Source organism: Camelus bactrianus, chromosome 2 (genome assembly GCF_048773025.1).
Source record: "Camelus bactrianus isolate YW-2024 breed Bactrian camel chromosome 2, ASM4877302v1, whole genome shotgun sequence".
NCBI classification, from domain to species: Eukaryota; Metazoa; Chordata; class Mammalia; order Artiodactyla; family Camelidae; genus Camelus; species Camelus bactrianus.
The window spans coordinates 88,969,031-88,993,741 of NC_133540.1; the positions used below are offsets into that span (position 1 = coordinate 88,969,031).

The 24,711-nt window shown below is 41.1% G+C and overlaps 1 protein-coding gene across 3 annotated transcripts in view; it reads left to right on the plus strand.

Annotated features, from left to right (window-relative positions):
• Nucleotides 1-24,711, plus strand: part of ANXA3 (annexin A3) — a 57,012-nt gene that overhangs the window by 1,390 nt on the left and 30,911 nt on the right. For all 3 annotated transcript variants that reach the window (XR_012500271.1, XM_010969287.3, XM_010969286.3), the window contains exons 2-5: nucleotides 1,508-1,560; nucleotides 17,430-17,517; nucleotides 21,515-21,609; nucleotides 23,635-23,748. Coding sequence is in view for 2 of the 3 variants with exons in the window: in XM_010969287.3 (XP_010967589.1) it covers nucleotides 1,546-1,560; nucleotides 17,430-17,517; nucleotides 21,515-21,609; nucleotides 23,635-23,748 (312 nt within the window). In the remaining variant the exon portion in view is untranslated. The remainder of the gene's footprint in view (nucleotides 1-1,507; nucleotides 1,561-17,429; nucleotides 17,518-21,514; nucleotides 21,610-23,634; nucleotides 23,749-24,711) is intronic.

Genomic DNA, 24,711 nt, shown 5'->3' on the forward strand with positions numbered 1-24,711 from the left:
TGACATTGTATAGGCCGGGTACTTGGGTCAGGCAGAAGCTTGGGGGTTAAATACATTTCTTCGGAGTGTGACTTACTCGGTTCAGTAGGGGTGGCACAGAGATACAGCTGGCCCTCCGTAGCCCCGGGTTTCGCGCCAAACTGCGACTGGTAGAATCCGCATGCAGAGCCCGCGGGTACAGGGAACCGACTGTACCGCGCCATTTCACGTGAGGGACTTGCGCATACGCGGAATTTGGGCTCTGCGGGCTAGAGGGGAGGGACTTGGAACTGCGGATACCTTTGGACCAACTGTACCTCTCTGTGCCCCAGCTGCTTCGTATGCAAAGTGGAGGTGTTATTAGTGATACACAGCTCCCCTAGATTGTTGTGAGGCTTTTATTAAATCATTCATTAATTTAATAAGCATTTTTTAGTACTTTCTATGCCCCAGTGAACAAGCATGACAAAAATCTCTAGCCTTTCAGAATTGACCTTATAGAGTTTTTTTAAAAAATATTTTTTCGTATTACCTGCAACATAGTAATAAGTCAAAACTTTAGCCGATATTATTATACATATTATTTCATTTAATGCCAGCAACAGCTCTCCTCTCCCCTTTTTACAGATGAGGAAACTGAGGCTCAAATAATTGTGTCTAGCTTTAAAAGGCAAAACCAGAACTAATGTTATGATAATGACACAGTATTCACTGTATATGTAGGGGAATGTAGTGTTAGACCCTGTAACTAGAGAGCCGACTACCCTCCCCTACAGAGAGTCTGAGAAAATTAAGGCTAAATATTTTCAGAGACTAATAGTGTCATTTCCTTTTGAACTTTGCTCTGGGACGAACACTGAATTTTTAGAATATTTTGTTCCCAGGAAGGGAAGGAGCAACTTTTATTTCTAAGTCAACCCTGGAGATTTGCCAGCATGTTTAAATAATGTTTACATATGGAAAGTGTGTCTGAGTTCTCAGTCAGGGCTCCATCAAAGGATTGCCCTTTTTCACCTATAGGCTCCATGGAGGACTGGACCTTCCTTAAAGAGCACGCATGCCTATTTATAACAGGCTGTAGACTTGGAGCCTTGTAAAATGTAAACAGAGATTTCACAAACACAAGGAATGAAACTGAAAAAAAAAAAAACAAAACTGAATACAGGGACAGGTTTTTGTGGTTGTTCCCTATGACAGTAGTTAAAAGAAATCAGCAATCAATGTAGTTCTGGATTTTAAATGAGTCAAAAATTAGCTTTCCAGGAAACCTTTGCAAACCTCTTTAAGTACAGAAATTTATTTTTTCTATCTTATTTTGGGCCTTTCACAGGTCTAGCACGGTCCGTTGTAGACAGTAGGTGCTCAGTAAATGTTTGTTTACCAGATGGAGATACATCCTCTTCCTGAGATGGTTTCTCTTTGAATCTTGACTTCTGTCTACTGGCTTAGAGATTAAAGGTTAGCCTGAGATTATGGTGTTCTGAATCTCAGATTTATACCATTCAGTACTTCTATTTTCCTTTAATAGGCTAGTGTGATCTCAACTCAAGACAAAGGTGGGATAGCATGGCATCTATCTGGGTAAGTAAAAACTAAGCCTTCATAACACAGTAAGTTATCTGAGTCAAATCAAAATACAAAAAGTCAAAATATTAAGAAGAAACTTTGAAAGTTGATAAAAGGGTCATGTGAAGAAATTAACATGCCCACTGGAGGATGTCTAAAAATAAGAACATATTAAATGTATTAATAAAAATACATAGTTAAAATAATTTGTACTGACACCAAAGCATAGGGGTCAATAACAGAATAAATTGAGTATGTGATTTGGGAATTTATTATATGAAAAAGATAACATTTCATATCAAAGAGGAGACAGTGACATATTCAATAAATGATGTTAGGAAAACTTCTAGCCATTTGGGGGAAAAAGTAAATTTGTATTCCTTCTCCTTTCTTACATTGAACTAAAATTACAGATGGAGAAAATACTGAAATGAAAGAGTTAAAATATGGGTGAATTTAAAAAATAATCTTGGAGTAGGGAAGGCAGGTACAACCATGATACATACCAAGAGCCTAAAAGAAAAATATCGATCTATTTAACTATATACAAATTTATAATTCATGATGGCAAACAATACTGATGACCCATAGGGGAAAAATATTTGCAGCACATTTGACAAAAGACTCATTTCTTTAGCATAAAAATAACAAATAAATCAATGAGAAAAATGAACTCAGTATGGAAAAGTTTATAAGGGACATGACTAGGATATGAAAAGAATGATAAATGTCCAACAAACATGAGAAGTAAAGAAATGTAAATAACACAATGAGAATCCATTTCTACCTAAGTATTGGTAAAGGTGAAAAAATTGTAAGGAGACCAGTGTTACAGAAGATGTGGACAAAGCAGGCATGCTCACACCTGTTTGTGGGAGAGTCAGCGTGGCAGTCTTCAGGATGGCATTTTGGCAATACCTATCGGTGTTTAAACACACACCCCCTGTAACCTAGTGATTCCACTTCTGGGTATTTATCAAATAGGTATACTTGCGTAAGGTTGAAACAATATAGGCCTTAGGACATTCATTTGTGTTAATGAAAATGTACACATAGCATAAATAGCCATCCATGGGGTATGAAATTACTCAGTTGTAACTTACAGCCATTTTATATCATCATTTTAAAAAAAGGAAAGAATGGATCAGCTCTCTATATATCGATATAAAAAATGCCCAAAGATACATTAATCAAAAAAAATCAAGTTTCAGAATAGTATGTACATTGTGATTCCGTTTAAAAGAAAGAAAAAAGAAAAGGAAAAATATATACACAAAGACGGTATTACATGAAAATTTTCTGGAAAGAGGGAACTGTGAGCAGGAGCACTTTTATTTTCAATGCATCACCTTCTGTGCTCTGATTTTTTTATACTGATGAAAAGATATTATATTTCATAAGTGAGGGGCAGAGAGCCTTAAAGAGTAACTCACATGGAGATGTGAGCAGCCCTTGGCATGTGTGGTGACAGTGGGAGATGTGCTGCTATGATGCTTTGCTTGGTCCCAAATTATTCCTTGTCACTGGCCAGTGGGCTGACACGCCCTTTCCAGGTCTGAAGTTCCTACTACTGTCTTGGATATCTAGTAGAGTCAGATGAAAAAAATGCAACTCTTCAAAATGCTGGCGTTAAAAAAAAAAAAAGAGTCTCCTTCTTGCCTTCGTCCATTAGTAAGTCGACATCCAGTGAGTTGGTCAAGCTCTCCAGGGACACCTTCAAAGTCACGGCACATTTCTGAAGAGCCAGGAGAGCCAGGAGAGTGTGAGAGTGTGTGTTCGTTTCCTGCTGCCTCCATGAGCAATTCCCACAGACCTAGCAGCTGAAGACAACACCCATGTAGTATCTCCACACAGTTCTATGTGTTAGAGCCCAAGTGCTTCTCATGGCACTAAGATCAAGGAGTTGGCAGGGCTATGGTCCTTTCTAGAGACTTTGGGAGGAATCCACCTCTGAGCTTGTTTTGGTTATTGGCAAAATTGAGTTCCTTTCAGTTGTGAGACTGGGTCCCTTGCTGGCTGTCGGCAGGGTTGTCCTTATCTCCTCAAGACCTCTGCCAGTCCTTGTACATGGCTCCTGACATCTCAGAACAGCAATGGTGCCTGGAATCCTTCTCGAACTTGCAGCCTCTACAGCTCACCCTCCTGGGGCATCTCTCCTCCACATTCCTCTACTTTCTCCAGCTGGAGATAGTTTGCTACTGTTATATCTCACATGATTAGTTTGAGCCCACCCATCCAGGACAATGTCCTTGTTTTAAGGTTTGGGACCTTTAGTTACATCTGCAAAGTCCCTTTAGTCATATAACATAACACATTCATGGGGGTCCAAGGGTCATGGTGTGGGCATTGTAGTTGGGAGCCATGGTTCTGCCCACCACAAGGGGATGATAGCATTGGACATTGGGCGGTGGGAGAGAAGGGGAGGGGACAGACCAGAAAGGGGAAGCTGGGCATTGGGGGGGCTCTAGTAAAGAAAGAGGCCCCAGCCAAAGAGGGCCTCCCGCTACCTTGCTTTTTGTTTTTTGTTTTCCTCCTCTCTCAAATTAAAGAACTAACATGTATGAGTGAGATCTCTGAGAGCAAATATTAAAAACAATTCAGAACTACTCTAGAAAACAGGATGGTGCTTCCTCAAAATATTCCAAAAAAAATTTGGATACACGCTACAACCTAGATGAACCTTGAGGACATTATGCTAAATGAAATGAGTCAGTAATAAAAAGACAAAATAGTATATGATCTCATTTATCTGAGATACCTAAATTCATAGAGACAGAAATAGAATTGTGGTTGCCAGGGTCTGGGGGAGGGGGAAGAGGGGTTTGTTGCTTAATGCGTATAGAATTGTAGTTCTGTGCCATGAAAAAGTTAAGTTCTAGAGCTCTGAGTATGAATATTCTCACTACTGCTGAACTTTACGCTTAAAAATGTTCAAAGTGGTACATTGTATGTTATACTTTTTTTTAAACCACAATTTTAAAAAAACCCCTCAGATTTCTGTAAGTACTCTTATCACTAAGTTTTATCTGTTCTCTGTTTGTCTCTTACACACAAAAGCACATACACACCCAAACACAAGTGAGCAACCAAATCTATGCTTTTCTACAAAACTGTAGATGATTTGTGGTTACCAGTGTGCAGTGAGTTTATTGGAGTGATATGATCGAAGGGAGGACTTTGGTTGGAATTTCAGTACATTACCGTTGAAGATGAAAGAGTAGCGGGTTTCCTAGGTCTGTATATTCTATCTAGAAGTGTTGCAACCCTCTCATTGTTTCAGATGTTGCATTACTACTTCCTTTGTTTAAAATTTTTGAATATGGGTAGCCGCATTTTTCAAAAGTTTGCATTACACCACTTTGTTTTTAGGAAAGACCTACATTAGTATAGGCACACCTTAGAGATATTGCACGTTTGGTTCCAGACCACTGCAATAAAGCCAATATCTCAATAAATTTTTTGGTTTCCCAGTGCGTATAGAAGTTATGTTTTGGAAACCATAGAACTCCTAGAAGAAAACATTGCCAGAACAGTCTTTGACATAAATTGTAGCAATTTTTTTTGGATGTGTCTTCTAAAGCAATGGAAGTAAAAGCAGAAATAAACAATTGAGGCCTAATTAGACTTAAAAGCCTTTGCACAGCAAAGGAAACCATTGACAAAATGAAAAGACAACTTACTAAATGGGAGAAAATATTTGCTATTGTTATGACTGATAAGGAGTTAATATCCAAAATACGTCAACAGCTCATACAACTTTACATCAAAAGAACAAGCAACCAAATTAAAAACTGGACAAAAGACCTGAATAGACTTTTTTCCAAAAAAGACATACAGATAGCCAACAGGCACGTGAAAAGATGTGCAACACTGATAGTCATCAGAGAAATGCAAATTAAGCCACAGTGAGATATCACCTCACACCTGTTAGAATGGCTGTCATCACAAAGACCACAAATAGCAAATGTTGGCAGGAATGTGGAGAAAAGGGAACCCTCAAACACTGTTGGTGGAAATGTAAATTGGTGTAGCCACTATGGAAAACAATATGGAATTTTCTCTAAAAACTAAAAATAGAACTACCATATGACCGAGCAATTCTACTCCTAGGTATATATCCTAAAAAAAACCAAAAACACTCATTTGAAAAGATACGTGTACCCCAATGTTCATAGCAGTATGATTTACAATTGCCAAGGAAACAACCTAAGCACCCATCAACAGATGACTGGATAAAGAGGATGTGATACACACACACACACACACACACACACACCCACACACACACCGGAATATTACTCAGCCATAAAAAAGAATAAAATGTGGCCATTTGCAGCAACATGGATGGACCTGGAGGGCATTATGCCAAGTGCAGTAAGTCAAAGACAAATAATATATGGTATCATGTGTATGTGGAGTATAAAAAATACAACAAACTGGTGACTATAACAAAAAAGAAGCAGACTCACAGATATAGAGAACAAGCTAGTAATTACAAGTGAGGGATAGGGGCATAAGAAATACAATTTATTAGCTATAAAATAAGCCTCAATGTGGGGAATGTAGCCAATAAAAAGTTATATTCAATACTTTGTAATAACCTATAATGGAAATTAATCTGAAAAAGAATATATAATATATGTGTAACTTAACCACTTTGCTGTACACCAGAAACCAACACAGCATGGCAAATCAATAGCAATAAAAATTTATGTTTACACTATGTAGTCTGTTGTGTACAATAGCATTGTCTAAAAAAGCAATGTATGTACCTTAATTTTAAAATACTTTATTGCTAGAAAATGCTAACTATCATCTGAGCCTTCAGGGAGTTGTAGTCTTTTTGCAAGAGTGACATCAAAGATCACTGATCACGAATCACCAAAACAAATATAGTAATAATGAAAAAGTTTAAATATTGCTAGAATTACCAAAACATGACACAGAGACACAAAGTGAGCAAAATGGTGTTGGAAAAATGGCACTGATGGTCTTGATTGATTCAGGGTTGTCACAAACCTCAATTTGTAAAAAATGTAGGATCTGCGAAGAGCAATACAGCAAAGTGCCACAAAGACGAGGTACGCCTGTACCTGCCTCCCTCACCGAAAGAAATCCATAGTGGATTTCTGCTTTTGTGCCGTTACCATATTAATGTAGGTCTTTCTTAAAATTGAAGTGATGTAATGTGAACTTTCGAATATCAGGGTACTCTTGGCTTTATGCCATTTCGGGTTCCGAAAGGTTTCATGGGAACGCTCTGCCTTCAGACAGCGGGGGAGCCTGTGTGTCTCTGCTCAGGGAGGGCGTGGACCGCTTCGCCCCGACGAGGGGGCCTGGTATCTTAACAGTCTGTGCTCTGTGGACTCAAGGTCTCTTGTCACATGTTGCCGTTACATCTATAGCAAGCACTCAGGCATTCCACAACTTAGAATGTGTTGGGACATTTCTTCTGCAGATACTATAGCAGGTTTTTTCCCACACGTGCCTTCTACAGTGCTGGTTTCTCCTACTCCGAGCTTTTTTCTCTTGGGTCAATGTCTAACTTTTACAGAATTATAATGAATGCAATTACTACTTGTTTGAACTCTCAAATTAGTATTTTTATTATGCTAGTATGATGTTTCTAAATTAGCTCATTGTCATTATAATCATCATGAACCATGATAACTTCCTAACCTACTGTACACACTCCCTTCCCCACTCCAAACTCTAATTTGCAAAATGAGGAAGGAGAACACAGAGTTTTTCTGGAACCAAGGGGTAAAAGAAATTTTATAAAAATGTAACTTCCCATAAGGATGATGCCTACGAACTTTGCCTTGAAGGAGTTCAGTCAAACGGTAGTTACACAATTAAAGCAGCAAGTACCTAGTGCAGCGGGCTCTCCCGGGAGCAGAATGCACACCATTCAGCCACAGTGCAGTTCTCCTTCTCAGAACTCTCTGATTGGTGAAGAGGCAGACTCTTGAGCATGACCTTGAACAAGTTATTCAGTCTCTCACTATGAGTATCCACCAGCCAGGGAGTTCGTCTGAGCCTCGGTGTCCAGAGCTTTTACTGGAGTTTTATTACATAGTCACGGTAGAACTTGGTCTCCAGTCCCCTTCCCCTCCCAAAGTGCCAGCCCTCTAATCATCCAGGGTTTGGAAGCATTAAGTCAGTTCGTGTAAAATGCATTAATAGAGCCTGGCATGCCGTGAGCCCTCAGTAATGTTGAAATCGTGATCATTTTGGTATATTCATTTTTTTTTCTATAAACATATACATTTCTAATTAAATCCCAGTAACTGTTTTAGTAAAGGAGCTGCTGCCTGTTTCCTGGGCCTGGTTTTATTGCAAATCAGCAGCATCCCCCTTCCCACTGGAATGATTCTCTCTGAGCCAACTGAAACCAAAGGATTTTCCCCATAAATATATGCTATCTGACAACTCTTATTTTTAGTATTTTCATATATATATGAAAAGTTTTATATATATATGTATGTATTACTTGATTTTATTTTTTAGAGCAGTTTTAAGTTCATAGCAAAATCAAGGAAAAGATACAGAGACTTGCTGTGCACTCCCCAGCCTCACACATGTGTAGCTCCCCCATTATCAACATCCCCCACTGGATGGTACTTTTGTTACAACCAATGAACCTACATTGACACATCATTATTTTCCAAGTTCCATACTTTATGTTACTTGCTGTTGTACGTTCTGTGGGCTTGGATGTTCATATATATTTAAAGGCATATAATGCCCTGTTCTCACTCCTGGTGGGTGGACGGCAGTACAATTCCAACACTACCCCGGGTTAGCATCAGACTCCACAGGTGTAGGGGCTCAGCCCTCACTTCAGACGCCGGCTGCAAGTGTCAGAGTCACCTGCTTTGCTGACCAGGGGCTATAAATTGGGGGAGGGAGGTTCCATGACTCTGTTCAGTAGTTTTTTAGAGTAACTAACAGAATTCCCTGTAAGAGCTATATTTACAATTACACTTTTATTATAAAACCTACACATAGAGTAAAGTCTGGAAAGGCGCTGGGTGCAGAGCTTCAGTGCCTTGTCCCCCTGGAGTCAGGGTGCCTCCCTTCCCTGCACATCAGAGTATTCACCAGCCAGGGAGTTCCTCTGAGCCTCAGTGTCCAGAGCTTTTACTGGAATTTTATTACATAGTCACGGTAGAACTCAAGTCTCCAGACCCCTTCCCCTCCCAGAGTGCCAGCCCTCTAATCATGTGACTGGTCTTTTTAGTGGCCAGTCTGGTCCTATAGCTCCCTCAGGGCTACCAAGAGTCCCCTCATTAGCACAATAAAGACATTCCTATCCCTCAGGACATTCTAGTGATTCCTGAAGCTCTGTGGTTGGAACCCAGGACAAAGACCAGCTATATCTTCCTTATACCATGCATATATAAGTATGTAAGTCATATCAAGCCTGCATAGAGTTTCCAAAATATCACATTCCTGGTTTGTTTTTGGTTTTTTTGTTTTTGTTTTTTTTTTTGCTAAAATTATACCAACACAATGACACTGGTTATCTTATGCTGGTCAGAAGCTCTGGTTGGAAGTTACCTCTTTAATCATAAGTAAGACTGAAGAAAATGAGTTAATGTTTTGTAAGAGACTCAGACTGGCAGGCAGAATCACTCAAAACATGGGGCTCATGGAGAAGACATACAAAAAGGGATGCTTGTTGGTGGAAGGGTTGGGGGAGGTTTATTTAAGGTGGAAACTCACTGATAGGAGAAGCTAGTCCATGATAATGCGTCCTTGGTGAGAATTAGAGAGCATAGCTTCCTGTTTCCACCCCACCCATCCTCTCTTTCCTGGGAACAAGCTTGGTGCAGTTTGATGCATGAGAATACGATGTTCCCATTTCTGCAGCATAACCCAAAGGAAGGACACCAGTGGTAGGGCTCCCAGGAAAGGTGCAGTGTGCTAATGTGAGAGGGAACTTGGGGAAGGTAATACCTTTCCAGTTCTGCCCCGTGGATGACATCAGCCCTGGGCATTGGGATGTTTTTGGTCCTGGGTATGGGGGATTTGCAAGAGCCCCATCCACGTTCATATTTCTTGCTTTGGTGGGGGCATACAAATAGACCTTTCTTTCCTGGTGTGTTTGCTGTTCCCAACCATGCAAACTTAAACAACGTGTGGCGAGAACACCTGTGTTCCCGGCACGTGGATGTGCTGAGTTTCTTCTCTGGTCTCCCTCCCTTCTGCTGCATCTCAGGGCTAGATGATCAGCTTTCTAACGGTTTTCACTGAAATAGACTTTTCACATCCCAAGCACTACGTACAGTCATCAGGCTTGATTAGGTACTTTCTACATGATTGCAACTTCTTGTCTGATGTATGTTTCAAACCATGTTTCCTGAAGCTTCTTTAGGTAAATATTGGCACTCAGACACTTACACAATTGGTCCTCTGCAGGAAGTTAATGAAAAACAGGTTAGACCTGGATTTCAAATCAAAACATTAGAGACTTGTTTTAAGACAAAGCCTGGAAAGAAATACCGTATAATCTGAGGAGAAGAAAGAGGAATGAATGGGATGAACATTAAGAGGCTGTTCTCTGCTGCTTCCTGACCCAAGTCCAACCACCCAGGAGTAAAAGTCCTTCTTTTATGTTTAATCATAATAAAAAGTGTAATTTTCCAATCTAATCTGTAGCCGTTGAAGAAGCCTGGTAAACTAAAGGCAAAGAAGCAAAGAAAAAGTTTTAGGTTGAGAACAAAGAAGGTGAAGGGGAGAAGGTTTGACTTGATTCTCTTAAAAGTCTATTTTTGGGATGGATGTTAAGCTGTTAGAAAAACTAAGTATTTTAGAGTACTGAGCAATAAGATTAATACAGAGGTCTCATATGAATTAAGAGAATAACTCAAAAGGGCAGAAGATTCTCAAGTTTGCCCCTTCCTCCATTGTCAGACCTTTGTTCCTTTCATTTTCAACTGTTTGTGTTTGATAAATACCTCGCCTAGGTTCTGGAGGCATGTGTAAATAAGAGTAGAGACAGCCTCATGAGAACAGGATTTACAAAAGGTGAAGAATGCATTTGTCAAATTTTTGAGATATGGCATAGAGCTCTGAAAGTCTGGTCGTGGCATTTGAGAATTAGCAACATAAGCAAGACCTAGAACAAGAAAGCATTTCGTATTCACTCATTCATCCAGCAGGTATTTACTAAGCATCTGCCAGATGCTCTTTTAGATTCTGAGGGTACAGTAGACAAAGAAAAATAAAATCCTGGAGCTTACATGACTGATTTTATTAGGGAAGACAGCTAATAAACAAAGAAATAGATGTATAATCTATAAAGTCAGTTTTGAGTGCTCTGGAGAAAAGCAGAGATGGAGCATGAAAGTGATGAGGTGTGTTATTTTCTGCTGAGACATGTGAGCAGAAGTCAACGTGGAGTGACGGAGTGAGCGGGGAGGATATCCAGGCAGAAGGAACAGCAGGTGTACAGCTCTGACCGGAAGAACAGTAAGAAAACTCCCACGAAGTGATAGGAGGGGGTGAGGAGATTTGGGAAGGCAGTACAGTTCTCTTTTTTTTTTTTTTTTTGTTACTGCAGGATCCTCCCAGCACCACTGAGAATCCCAATAGTCCCAGCAGCCTTTGCATGAACTATTGAAGAAGTTTCCATTGTCTAGGTTTGTGTTGCGTTAGGAAGCATTCTTAAATCTGTAGCAACTTGTGAGGATTGTCACTTCCCAAACACACTCATACAGAGCCCATAAGATCATGCATTTTAACATCGTGTCAGGTGGGTATTAATGACCTTGGTCATGGATGCAATAAATGTTCTTTCCAGAATGTTACAAACAGTAAATGTCCCTGGTCTTAGTCCCACCCAGGTAGATTCCCATTCGCATAGAAGTGAAGTGGGAGGAGAGTGGGTGTCACCACTGTACTCCCCAAATCCAAAGCTGCCATTCTCCAGCCAAGGACTCCTTTAAGAAGATGTAGATGATGATGCCGGATTCCTCACTTCAGTGAGCCCAGTTCTATCTATCTTCCACACTTAGAGTGAAGGTCCATTAAATGGAAGGTCCCCACAAGATGGAGTTAGTTATGCATAGAGCCGAAGACATGGCCAGAAGAACCACAACAGTCTTTAATTCTCTGTGGCCCTTGGCCAAGAGGAGAGTTTGGTCATGATGTATCAGTTAAGTTAAGCTCCTGACTTTGATCGTGGTACAAAAAGATAATCCTCAGATACTGGTGCTAGATGATTCAAAAGATGAATATAACTTATTTATAATCTACTACAAACAAATATTGAAAATTATTCTAAGAAGGAAGTTTGTGTTGATGAAGTCTTTCCAGGAGCTCAGTGTTTCAAGTTCATTCCAGGTGGTCGGGTTCCCTACCTTTGACAGAGAACCACTGAGTGCTTGACGAGCCAGGGAGGAGGATGCGGTAGAGTCACTGGAAGCATCCCCGGTGCACCAGGCATCCTTCTGGGCTGTGGAACCAGCTTTGAAAGACCTGGAGTGGCCTGTGGTGCTGAAAGAGGTCACTTACGTAGTACTGACATCTTCCAAACCTCCTGGAATACCATGGTCACTTTGACGTCTAGACCGTCAATATTTGAAGGAAGCAACTTCATCAGGCAGCCAACTGTCCAGTGTCGCCTTGGAGAAATTCCACACTTTGGGGTGTCATTGTCTTGCTTCCACCTACTTCCAGCAAACTCACTCACAGGTATTTATTAAGCCCTTATCTGCAGGCTAAGGACTGGGCTAAGAGTTGGATATAGTGTGAATAAAATGAAAGGTCTCTGCCCAATGGAACTTTAATTTCAAGGAAGTGGGGACAGAGATAAACAGTGCAAGATGTTACTGAATGCTGAGCGCCCTAAGAGGGAGAGGATGCTGAGGCAGAGAATAACAAGAGAAGATCCTCCCAGGTCAGGTGCCCCGGGCAGACCTGTCGGAGGAGATGGCCTTTAATCAAAGACTGAAGGCAGAAAAACATTCCAGATAAAGGGAACAGCGTGAACAAAGACATGAAGATGAGAAAGAGATCGGCATGGACCAGCTGGACTTCCAGAGAACTGGCCTGGGATATGGGCAAAGGGACAGTCGACCCCAGGTGATCGTGATGACGGAGGTTGGGCCAGACCCCGCAGGCTGTGCAGACAGTGCAGGGAACTTGGACTTTATTTGCTATCCAGTAGGAGGTCAGAGGAGGGTGTTCCAGAGGGAAGTGCCATGCCCAGACTTCGATCTCTCACAGATCCCTGGCTGCTGTGTGGGAAATGTCTAGAGGTGGGCATAGTAGGAAGCCAGGAGGGAGACTCGGGCAGGTGTCCCCGTCCAGAGGAGTGATGATGGTGACTCGGATGACAGCAGTGCCAAAGACAGTGGGTAGAAGTACACAGGAGATTCTTTTCCTGAGAGGATCTCAACAGGTCTTGCAGATGATTGCGTTTGGAGGGAAAGAGAAAAAATTAAAGGGGACCTCCAGCTTTCTGGTGGTTGTTGGTGCCATTGAAAGTGCTGGAGCATGTGTAGCTATTATGGAAAACAGGATTGGCATCTTGTGTTTTTTCTCTTTCATCCATCCTTCTGAGTATGAATGTTGAACTTCCTGGAAACCCAGTGCACTTTCGGGAAGAAATAGATATTTCCCGAGTCCAGGACAGAGTGGCCTCTGTGAGGGATGGTAGCAGACAACTCTCCAGCCCCAGCGTGGCTCCCTCAGTGGCTTCAAGGTATCACGTGCTATGACTGACACCCACAGGATAGCTTTAGAGAGTCAGGGAAAATGAAATAGGGATGAAGAAGACTCAACCCAGCCTAGTGATTCAGAGCAAAGACCGATGAGGCTGACCACGTGCTGGCCGTGTGGCCTTGGGCACCGGCTTTATTGTCACCTGCGAGCGGGATCTACTCTGCCTTGTAAGTTTGCTGTGAGGGCTGAACAAGCTAGCGCAGGAAACATTAGCACGTGGTGAGGAGCAGCAACTGTTATTAATGTAAAGAGCTCCTATTTCTCCCCCTCTTTTTATTTAGACAGTCCTTGCTGTAAACTTATTTTCGAACTGGTTTCAGGATCATGTTCCCTTTCAGGGCATCTGAAGGTCTTTGAGAAAAGAAAAGCAACACAATGTGTTTAAGGGATGTGGATGGAAATCTGATCAAACACGATTAAAAAAAAAAAGACTTTGTTGAGTATTCATGTGATGTCTTGTACTAGTGCTGACCCTCTGTTAGGGTAGCAGGTTCGTGGAAATCAATGAAGTCAAGTGATTCGCAATCTAATTGTCAAAGAATTAAGCCTGCAGTGAAGCAGGCGCTGCAGGCAGTTTTGTTTGGCTGTAAAAATGCCAACATTCCTGCAACAATGAGCTCATTGTCACATTCTTCCTCTCCACCCCCGTAAAAGAATCTGTGACTTGTTTGCTCATTTTTGTTTTGGTTTTCTGGGCAGCTAAGAAGGAAATAGTGCAGTGATTCTCAAACATGTTAGTGCATTACAATCCTCTAGAGGGCTTGTGAAACGCAGATCCTGCATCTTAGCCCTGAGTTGTTGATTCCAGACTTGGGTGGGGCCCGAGAACCTGCATTTCTAGTAAGTTCCTGGTGATGCCGATGCTGCTGGTCCAGGAACCTCACTTTGAGAACTGCTAACATGGAGTGCCCTGAGGCCTCATGGTGGGGCGGAGAGCCCGGGCATCTTAGTCCCAAGCAAGTGGGTTCAGATGCTGGGGCTGTTCTTAGCAGCAGAGTTATGTTAAACAAATAATCTCTCTGAGATCCAGTTTCTTCCATTTTTAAATGGAAATAATAAAATCCCCCTCGCTGAGGTCATTGTAAGAGTTTAAGAAGATGTGTGTGAAGCACCTTGTTCACTGCCTGGCATGTGTTAGTTTAAAAGAGTCTATTCGTTTCCTTCACTGTAAGGTATTTGTGTGTAAGTCATGCATTTATTTCTGAATGTTTGGGGCAACCACGTCCATCAAATGAATAATACTGCTTATTTGAATGACTGAAGCAGTTCAAAAGATTCCACTAAGATTCCACTTCATAATTCCTGTGCCATTTTTCAAGCTGGTGTGTGTGTGTGTGTGTGTGTGTGTGTGTGTGTGTGTGTGTGTGTGTAGCTTATTCCTTTTAATTAAATGAATAGTTTCTCCCCATTTAATTCTTATTAGGTAGCAAACTGCATACGGGACTGGGAATTTCACCCTTCCAGTTTTGTGCATTGGAATTGGAACGTCAGCATATTTTGACATGTAGGCAGCAGAGGGCAGTGAAAAGGTTGCAGCTGGAATGGAAACCCTGAGTTTTCATAATTCCTGAACAATTAGAATCTGACTGCAGTTTTGCCTTTTTTGGGTTCAGAAGCAACCGCGTACATGTTTGCCTGGCCCAGAGGCACCTGGGGAGCCTCCTAAACTTGTAGAGTCTAACATCTCATTTCTAAAGACTGTGAAGCCAGATGTCTAGGGCAGGGCCTGGTCATGTGCATTTTAAAGTGTCAATGAAAAATTAATCAGTTGATCTAAGAAAAAAATGGAAAAATTTGTTCAAGGCGAATGGAGGATTATAACCTGGGAGCAGCCTCTCAGAAAGCTCTGAGAACTACTCCACCTGTTAGAAGTCACAGCACAGTTAATGTAAGTTTTTTGAGACTGAGGGCTGGACATTAAGTGACATGTCACTGACAGTTTTCATGATCCAGATCTGCAGGTACAAAGTGGTGGGTCCTCGTGACCCCTTACAAGGTCAAGGAGGAATGTTATCTTTTAAGGAGTTGTCTTGTTGATGCCAGGAGCATGTTGCTGTTTATGGCTGAGCAGATGTTTCTGCCAATGGAGAGGTTTGGTCAATGCATCGTGTGGATGCACAAAGCACAGGAGTGGGGAGAGAGGAGCCCAAGCAGAGAAACGTCTTTTTTTAGGTTTAAATTTTTCTTGTCTTGCCATAAAATGTGAATTTTACTTTACAAAAGAATCACCCCAGGTGGCGGCGAGACTACATTTCAAGAAAGAGGAGGAATGAGCAGGATGGTCATGACTGCTTTCACACTCAGGCACACTCAGATGCCGCTTCTTAACTAGCTACGTGGACTTAGCGGATTCTCCAATCTTCCTAAATCTTGGTGTCTCACATGTGAAATGGGTCACTGTAACTCCGTCAGCAAGGCTGCTATGCAGGCTTCAGTTAACATGCATAATGTGTCAGGAGGCACTCAGATGCTCTAGTTCTGGGAAGCTGCTTCTCACATGCCAGACAAGGAAGGTGAACAGATGAAATAAACATGACAGTTCATTAGATGCGTAAAACGGAAATGAAGCCAGTTGGCTGTGTGAATGCATAAAGTATTCACTAAGCTTTGAAGAAAGAGAAGTGGCCAAAGATTATGTTGAAGGGACTGATTTCTTACAGGTGGTTTAGATCAGGAGCATTCACAACTAGTTTCTAACTTGTTGTAGTTAATTTTTTTAGAATCAAAACTCTTTTCTTTTGGACTCTTTAAGATGAAATGATGTTGGATTGTATTGAAACAAGTTGTTCAATCTAATCTGTTGAATCAGCCGACGATCATTTTTAACTGTGCCAGAACATTAATTTCCCATTCTCTTTAATGTGACAAGATAATGTCTTTTCATAAAAATATTAAACACTGTAGGAAAGCCCAAATGAAGCCATCTTAATGCGAGACAACAGAGCCAATAGTATTTAGTAATAGGATAGGGAAGTCAGTTTAGAAAGAAAACATTGTTACTGTAGAGACAGATTTTTATTCAGAGTTAGGAAATACCATATAAGTACATGTTTACTTGAGTTTTTCTCAATTTCTCTTAAGCAGTTTTAAGATATTTTATTCTGTCTGTAGGATGATTCTTCCCAACTTACTGCCATGTTTCTAATTTATGTGCTTAAAATTAGTATTGTGGCATTTTTTAATTCCATGCTATTCCTGAAGACCTGTGTCAGTGAAGCTTTCAAAAGGGAATTTATCAGCCACAATTGTTCATCCATTAAACAAAGCTCAAGAACAGACAGTCCTAATAGGTTTTCATTATGGGTCCTCTGGTGTAGAATTCCCCGAGGACAGCAGTCAGCATTAATGAAAACATCTTGAAGTCTGCAAGCCACAATTACTTCTGTGAGAGATGCAGTAAAGAGTTTTGAATCATCACTTTAAAAAAAGAGGATGTGTTAACCAAACTCAGGTTCAGCTGCTCGCCACTCAAAAGCCAGTAATCAAGAGGCAAGTGTCAATAGAAAGGAAAGGTGCTTTAATCAGAAAAGCCAACAATCTGGGGAGAAGGTGGACTCATGTCCAGAGACCAGCTCCAGAGATTCTGTTCAGCTGTGAGTTTTGGCTGTTGCAGGTAGAGAGTTAATCATTCTGTAGCTGCTTAACTAACTTCATTCTTCTTTTTATCTAGGAAAAGAATCAACAAAGTAGGCAAGTTAGTTTCAGTTGCTTAGTGATCTCATTCCTATAATTAGGTTCTTTTAAGATTAGAGGGGGGCATAAGTGAGCAAGTAAGAAAGGGGCAAAAGAGCTGCTTTCAGAGGTAGGAAATTCCCACTTTCTCATGGCTTTCATGCAGATGCCACTTTAAAGATAGTATTCTTCAATCACCAGGATGAACACAAGTCATTGCTCTAGAGAATGAATGTTTTATGTTTCCAAATTGCTATACAAGAGAGAAAAAGAAGGAGGCCTATTGTATATGTGGTAGTTGTTGCATTGCCTGCATGTCCAGGGCAGAGAGACTCTCTTGAACTACTCCTGAAGTGATAAGAAGGTGTGCAACTTATGGGTTTGTTATGGGTTTCCAGTGGGCATAGGGGATTATGCATATGTAGTATAAATAAAGATGTCGTTTTGAACCAGTGAGACTGTCAGATATTTTTTTCTAGGTTGGACACCGAGGGACAGTGAGAGATTATCCAGGTTTTAGCCCATCAGTGGATGCTGAAGCTATTCGTAAGGCAATCAGAGGAATCGGTAAGTAATGCTTTACAATTCCTTTCTTAATGTTGAAGCAAATCCGGAACGTTAAGTCTAAAAATGCATAGGTTCAGTTTGCCCAAGTCGCCTTACTCAGTGAGAGAAATTGGAAGCACTTTTTTAAATTGTGAAATAATGAGGAAAAGTATCATGAAGTCAGTTTTATTCCATCTTAATATTTGCCATGTTTACTTAGTATTAAACACCACCATCACCATCACTGCTGCCAACAATGATCACCATCATCATCATAAGTCATTACAGACACAGTCCCTGCTGACTCTGCCGGGATCTCATTCCCACCCTGTTCCCTGGAGATAAACGCCTTTCTAAATTAGAATTTGTTCCCGTGAAACTTGTAGCTCGGAACTCCATATGTGTGCACATTTTGTTTTGCAGGGTCTCATACAGTATAAATTGGAATCATACTGTACATATTCTTCTGCAGCTTATTTTTTATCCCTTAACATTATGTTTTGGAGATATATGCTTGTTGATATGTTTAGCTTTAGTTCATTCATTTTAACTGCAGAGTAGTCTATTGAATTATTGCATCATAAGATGGGAATATTGATGGGACATTTAAATTGCCTACAATTCTTTTCTATTACAATATAAAAACACTGCATTGAATAGTCGTGCTTAAGCCTAGTACGCATTTGCTAACATCTCTCTAGAATGTAATGGTTGGACTCTCTGGGTTGAAGGGGATGTTCACCTCCAAATTAACCAGAAGTCTTGCCAAAACTGCTCTCTCAAATGAATATATGAATTAGCATCCCTACCAGCAATATATGAGACTTCTTGCTCTGTGTTCTCATCAATACTTACTGTGATTGTCCTGTTTAGTTTTTCCAATTGAGAGGGTCTACAATTGTATCTCATTCTGTATCTGTTTGCTTCCTCTCTCCTCCCCATCCCCCATACTGATGCAGTGAAGCATCCTTTCTTGTTTATCTGCTACCTTTTCCATGTATTACTTCTTCATATATTTTTTTGTTTTTCAGTTGGGTTGTCTTTTTCTTACTTGGCAAATTTTGTTTTAAATAAATTCTGGATACAAAACTTTTAATTACCAGCTATGAAAATATCTTTTCCCAGTCTGTGGTTTTCATTTAACATAGGTTGTAGTCAATTTTATTGCATAGAAGTTTTAAACTTTAGTGAAATTGTTTACCAGTATCTTTGTAATGATTTATATTTACTGTGTCTTTTCTATAATGAGCTCATAAAGATATTCTCCTGTATTTTCTACTCAAAGTTTTACAGTCTTACTTTTTTTCACATTGAGATCTTTAATCTGCCTGAAATTAATGTTTGTGCAGGGTGCTTAAATCTAATTCTATTTTATCACATGTGGCTATGTAATTGTCCCAGTGCAGTTTATTGAAGAGGTCATCCTTTCCACGCTGATTTGTAATGCCACCTTTCTTTTATAAGTTTTATTTTTCTGCCCTGTGTTACACCCACCTTGGTCTACGTGCCTTTCCTTGTCTCAATACCACGTTGTCATAATTTCCACTATAATTTAATACTGCTACTTGGTGTCTAGTAAGGCAGGAGCCTTCTTGGCTCTTTGCCCTCCCCTATGAATTTTAGGGTCAGTTTGTCAAGTTTTATGAATTATACTATTAGAGTTATCAGTGTAATATTACTTTATTTCTGCCTATTTAAGGTTTTTTTCTATTTTTAAGTAAAAGTTATTTCTTTATTAATCTCTTTGATTCCCTATTTATACACAGTGTTGAGTAGACTTTTCCATGCAGTTAATGGCAAATTGAATGAATTAATGGTCTCCAAAGTCTATTGCTTGTCTTTCTCCCTTAACATTATATTTCTCTGTGAATTTTTGTGTTTTGGTTTGCAGGCCCACTTTGAGGAGGAGATTTTTGTTTGTGAGCACCACTCCCAGCACCAGAACCAGGTGTCATGGTGGCCTTGGCCTTAGGCATGTGTCAGATCCAGTCTCTGAACCATGAGGCAGCTTGGTTTGGTTTCTGGTGATGAGCATGTGCAAGAATAAGCGAGGAGAAACTGCCTGGCATACAACCTACATGTAACTGTGGGTAGTTAGTTAACGTCTGGAGTCTAGGGGCACAGGGTATAGAGACACAGGGAAGGGGCTGGGAAGTTAGAACAGAGACATGAGGCAGGAGTTAGAGCCTAATGAACTGGTTGGTGTACAAGCCAAGGGGCTCAAACTTCATCCTGAATGTTACAGAGAATCTTTAGAGTTTCAACCAAGGGAATGACATAATCAGACGCATTTTAAAATTTTTGCTTAGAAAAAACATTTACTGAGGCAGTAATATACAGTATGAATGATAAAGAGGTCAAGTTAGGAGGCTACTGAAGTTTCTAGGTAAAATATGATGAGTGCACAGTGAAGGAGGAGAGAACAGATTCAAGAGATGCAGATGGTTGCTACCATGTAGAGAGTAAGGGAAAGAATGAGGTATAGGATGACTCCCAGGATTTTTGGCTGGATGACTACATTTATAGCAGTGACATTGATGAGGGAACACAGTGAAAGACAAGTTAGAGAAGAAACAGAATGAATCCAACCCGGAGCAGACTGAGTTTGAGATGCTTGTAGTTGGAGGTGTCTAGCTGTGCACCAACCCAGGTGCCATTAAGGTCCAAGCTGATGATCATACTCACAGGGCACAACAAGGGTTTAATCAGATTCTGTGTTTACTTAACTCCGTAGAAGAATACAAGGCCAGAGACACAGTGGGGCAGCATCTTTCACTGGGAGGCCCAGCGGCTAATCACGTACAGTTTCTTTTGTGCCATCTTTCATGTAGAGTGTGTACCACTGCCACGGGCCTGTGGAGCCAAGGTGTCTGTGAGTTACCGCAACACAGGGAAACTGAGCCTTGAGTTCCAACTAATCTTTCATACCGTGCTAGTCATGCAAGCCCGAGGCGCACAAGTCAGCTCGCAGCCCCCAGCTTCGGGGCTGTCCTCTGCCACGCAGGAGCAGACACAGCTTCCTGCATTGCCTTTTTTCCTTCATACTGGTTCCAGGTGTATAGCAAAGTGATTCAGTTATACGCATACACATATGTATGTCTACTTCTCTTTTTTTCAATTCTTTTCCAGGATAGGTTATTACAAGATATTAAATATAGTTCTCTGTGCTGTACAGTAGGTCCTTGTTGTGTGTCTATTTTATATATTGTAGTGTGTAACTGTTAATCCCATACTCTTAATTTACTACTCTCCACTTCCCACATTATCGTAATACTATAATTACCAAGAAAATAGTGACCTGGAGGTCGTTTATAGGCAAGCCAGCATCAGCCTTATACTTGTGCTTACCACAGGTGGTTAAGTATATGGATGTGAAATGCCTGAAGGGGGTGTGGACCAGTGATAGAAATAAGGCTTTGGAGGCAGCGATCTGGGTTCAGGTGCATGCTGCACCACTTAAAAGCTGCATGCTTTGGCAAATGAGAGAAGTTCTCTAGGTGTTAGTATCTTTTCCTTTAGGATGGCTTAATCATGCCTACTGTCCAGGACCCCTGTGAATATTATTAACTATGACAGTGAATAAAAGGTACTTAGTATGTGGTAGATTCTCAACAAATGTCAGTTCCTTTTTTCTAGGAAATAAATGATTCTGATGTCAAATATGGAGATAAGAGAGAAATAAAAGGTGATAAGATAGTAACTTACCCTCATAAGGATGAAAAAACCTACTTCAAAAGCAACGTGTTCTTTGTACTACTCCCTCGTCTGATACGGGTAGGAATGTTGGGCAATGATTGTTTTCTGCCCCCCAGACTATCCAAATAAAGTTCATTTTCTTTTGCAAAACCCAGGCAATCAAGGAAATAAAGATGCCAACCTGGGAAGATCTGGAAATTAAAAATTAAAATGCCCTCCTCTCTGCATTTGTTTCAGACCATTAATCATTGTACTTTTGTTCATGACAGTTATTAAGCATATTTGGGTTGACGATGAATAAAATTATTTTTCTTTCACATAGGAACGGATGAGAACATGCTCATCAGCATTCTGGCTGAACGGTCGAATGCACAGCGGCAGCTGATTGTGAAGGAATACCAAGCAGCCTATGGAAAGGTACGATTCTGTTAACATAACAGGCAGTAAAGAGCTAATCACTGATGGATCATGGCGGCTCCCCCATGATTATGCCCACGGATCTTTTGTTTCAGGCCAAGTGTAACAGAAAAGCCCTTGTGTATCTAGTTGACAGCCTGGAATAGGAGTCTTAAGTTTTGCCCTTCACTGGCTGAATGACCTTGGGCGTGTTATTTGATCTTGCGGGGCCTCAGTACCTTCATCTGTTGAGTAAGGAGGGTTGCCTTGGATCAGTGGCTCTAAACTCAGAGGGAATGATTTTGCTCCCCTGGGGATATTTGGCAATGACTCCAAATGTTTCGATTATCACAACTGATGGGAGAGAGAGGGATGTTTCTGGTATCTGGTGGGTGGAGGTCAGGGAATCTGCTAAACTTCCTACAAGTCACAAGACCATCCTCCACAGCAAAGAGTTATCTGATCAATCATCTGATAAACCCTGTCTTAGATGTTCTTTGTCTTCCAACTTCAATGTGTTTATGTAATTACAGATTTTTTTTAATTCATTCAGTGAATGAAAACATACTAAGTACCAGAAGCTATACAAAAGCTATTTAAGAACATTTTGTGTGTCTTTTCCATGCAGTTTACTTGTTCAATAATAAACTACTCTGTGTCAGGGGTTGGTTACTACTCTGTGTCGGGAGATACCCTAGACAGTGGCGATTCACTAGAATAAAAAGATCCTCTTTTCTTTCCAATGGACCTAACATTCTATTAGAAAAATAGTAAATATATAAGTAAAATAAATTCAGATATTGGTAAGTGCTGTGGAAGAATTAAAATGGGTGATATGCTAGAGAATGGTGATGGCTCCTTTAGATCACGTGGTGAGGAGACGAGAGTGAGAGGTTGTGTCCTTACTCTCAACTAAGACTAAACACCACCAAGACGTCTGCTCTGCTTGAGCCGGGGAAGAGCGTTCCAGACAGAAAGGCCAGCAAATGCAAAAGCCATGAGGCCAAAACAAGCTGGGAACACTTAGGAAACAGAAAAAGTTCCCGTATGGCAGGAGTGCAGACAGTAAAGGGAGGCAGAGGGAAGAGCTGAGACTGAAGAGAGGCTTAGAACACACTGGGCCTTGCGGTCTTGGTACAGAGTTTAGATTTTATTCTAAGAATAATAGGGAACAATTGGAATTTTGTAAGAAAGGAAATGCTATTATCTTATTTATATATTTGAAAGATTATTTTAGCTGCTGGGACTAATGAACTGTATAGGGGAAAGAGTGGAAACACAGGCCAATCAGAGCATCGGGTCCAGAACTGAGAGTGTGTGGGGACCACCCAAGAGAGCTGGGGCACCATCCAGCAGTGTTCTCCAAGCTCCCAGGCTCCATTAAGATGTCCTTCTCGGTGTTCCTTTCTCAGATACTTAACGTATTGTGTTGAAATTTTGTCTTTGACTACTTCTGTTTCTCCCATTAGGGCATAATGTCCTAGGGGTAACGACTGTGTCTAACTCACTTTTAAGTGCCTGGCACAGAGCAGGCACACAGTAAACAGTGTTCAACTTAAATGAATTGCCAAGCTTCTGAGCAAGACAACACACTCGTGTGCTGTCTTCCCTTCCCTTCCTCTTTGAAGCTCTTTAGGAGTCACTGAGAAACAAGACAGAAACAGAGCACCTTCCAGTGAAGCTCAGTGTGAATTGCGGGGCTCCCCCTCCCCTTCTTCTCCCTCACCCCAGCCCTAGTGTGGAGAGCAGAGTGTCAAGGGCCCAGGAAATGAATTCGAATACACAGCTCCTACCTGTGGCATGCATAGACCCTCCTCCATTGGTTTTCCCTCAGAAAGCCTTCTATAAAACAGAACTTTTTGGAAGCAATTGTAAAATGTAAATTAATATCCATAGAAATATTTTCACCATTTCTGTTTATCTCCTGTGGATGGATGTGCTTTTGTCTGAATTCACACAGGCACGTTCATCTTTCACTAGGTGACTTTGGAGGAAGAGAAAGGAGAACTATTTCATGCTCTTGTCTTTGGGTTTTCTTTGTTTTAGGAACTGAAAGATGACCTGAAGGGTGACCTCTCTGGTGAGTTGAAGAATCTCATGGTGGCCCTCGTGACACCACCGGCAGTGTTTGATGCAAAACAGCTGAAGAAATCCATGAAGGTAGGAGCCCTACACAAGCCGTTTCTGCCCAGGATTTGATTATCAAAAAGAGTGACTTTCTGCCAGGGCACACTTGAGATATCGGTGGAAATGGGATCGATTTGGAGACTCTGTGCTCTCCAGTCAGTAGAACAACCCTGAAAGGGAAGCAGCCCCAGAACCTTAAGCCCACACGTTCCTGGCCTGAAAGGATATTGTCATATCCTATTTTTGCTGGTTTTTGTTTTGGTTTTTTTTTTCTGACCTGAGGTGTTAGGTTCTCTTATTTTGTTGTCATTGAGAGTAAAGCACCATCTTTAACCCCATTGCTTGGGCCAAAAACCTAGAACTCGCCTTCATCCCTTGCTTTCTCTCATGCTTCAAAACTCCCAAATGTGTCAGCAAGCCCATCAGCTCTACTTCAGAATCTATCAAAAGTGTGTGCACGTCTCCCCGAATCCACTGCTATCCTTCTAGCTCAACCACTCTCATCTCCTAACTGGACCACATCCATGTCCTCTGAACTGGTCTCTTTGCCTCTATTTTTGCCCATTTCAAATCCATTCACCATAGAGTAGCCAAAATTATTTAGAACAGCCAAACTTATTTCTATAAATTTATTTTTAGAATCAGCTTGTACTCTTCACTGGCAGAAATCTCAGATTTCTCCTTAAGCTTTGACTGCTTAAAATCCGAACTCCTTATCATGACCGACATCTCCCAGCGTGGTCTGTCTCCTGTCTGTCTCTGCGGCTGTTTAAAATTCTATCTGTATCAGTCAGGGTTCCCCCAAGAAGCAGACCCAGTAGGCAGGAGACAGAGAGTGAGGGATTATTGCAAGGAATTGGTTACACAATTATGAGGCTGACCAGGCAGATCTAAAATCTTCAGGGCAGGCTGTTAGGAAGGGCAGGCTGGGACTCTTAGCACAGGCTGGTGACTGTGGAACTTCTTCTTTTTCAAAGAAGGCTTTATGACTGACTG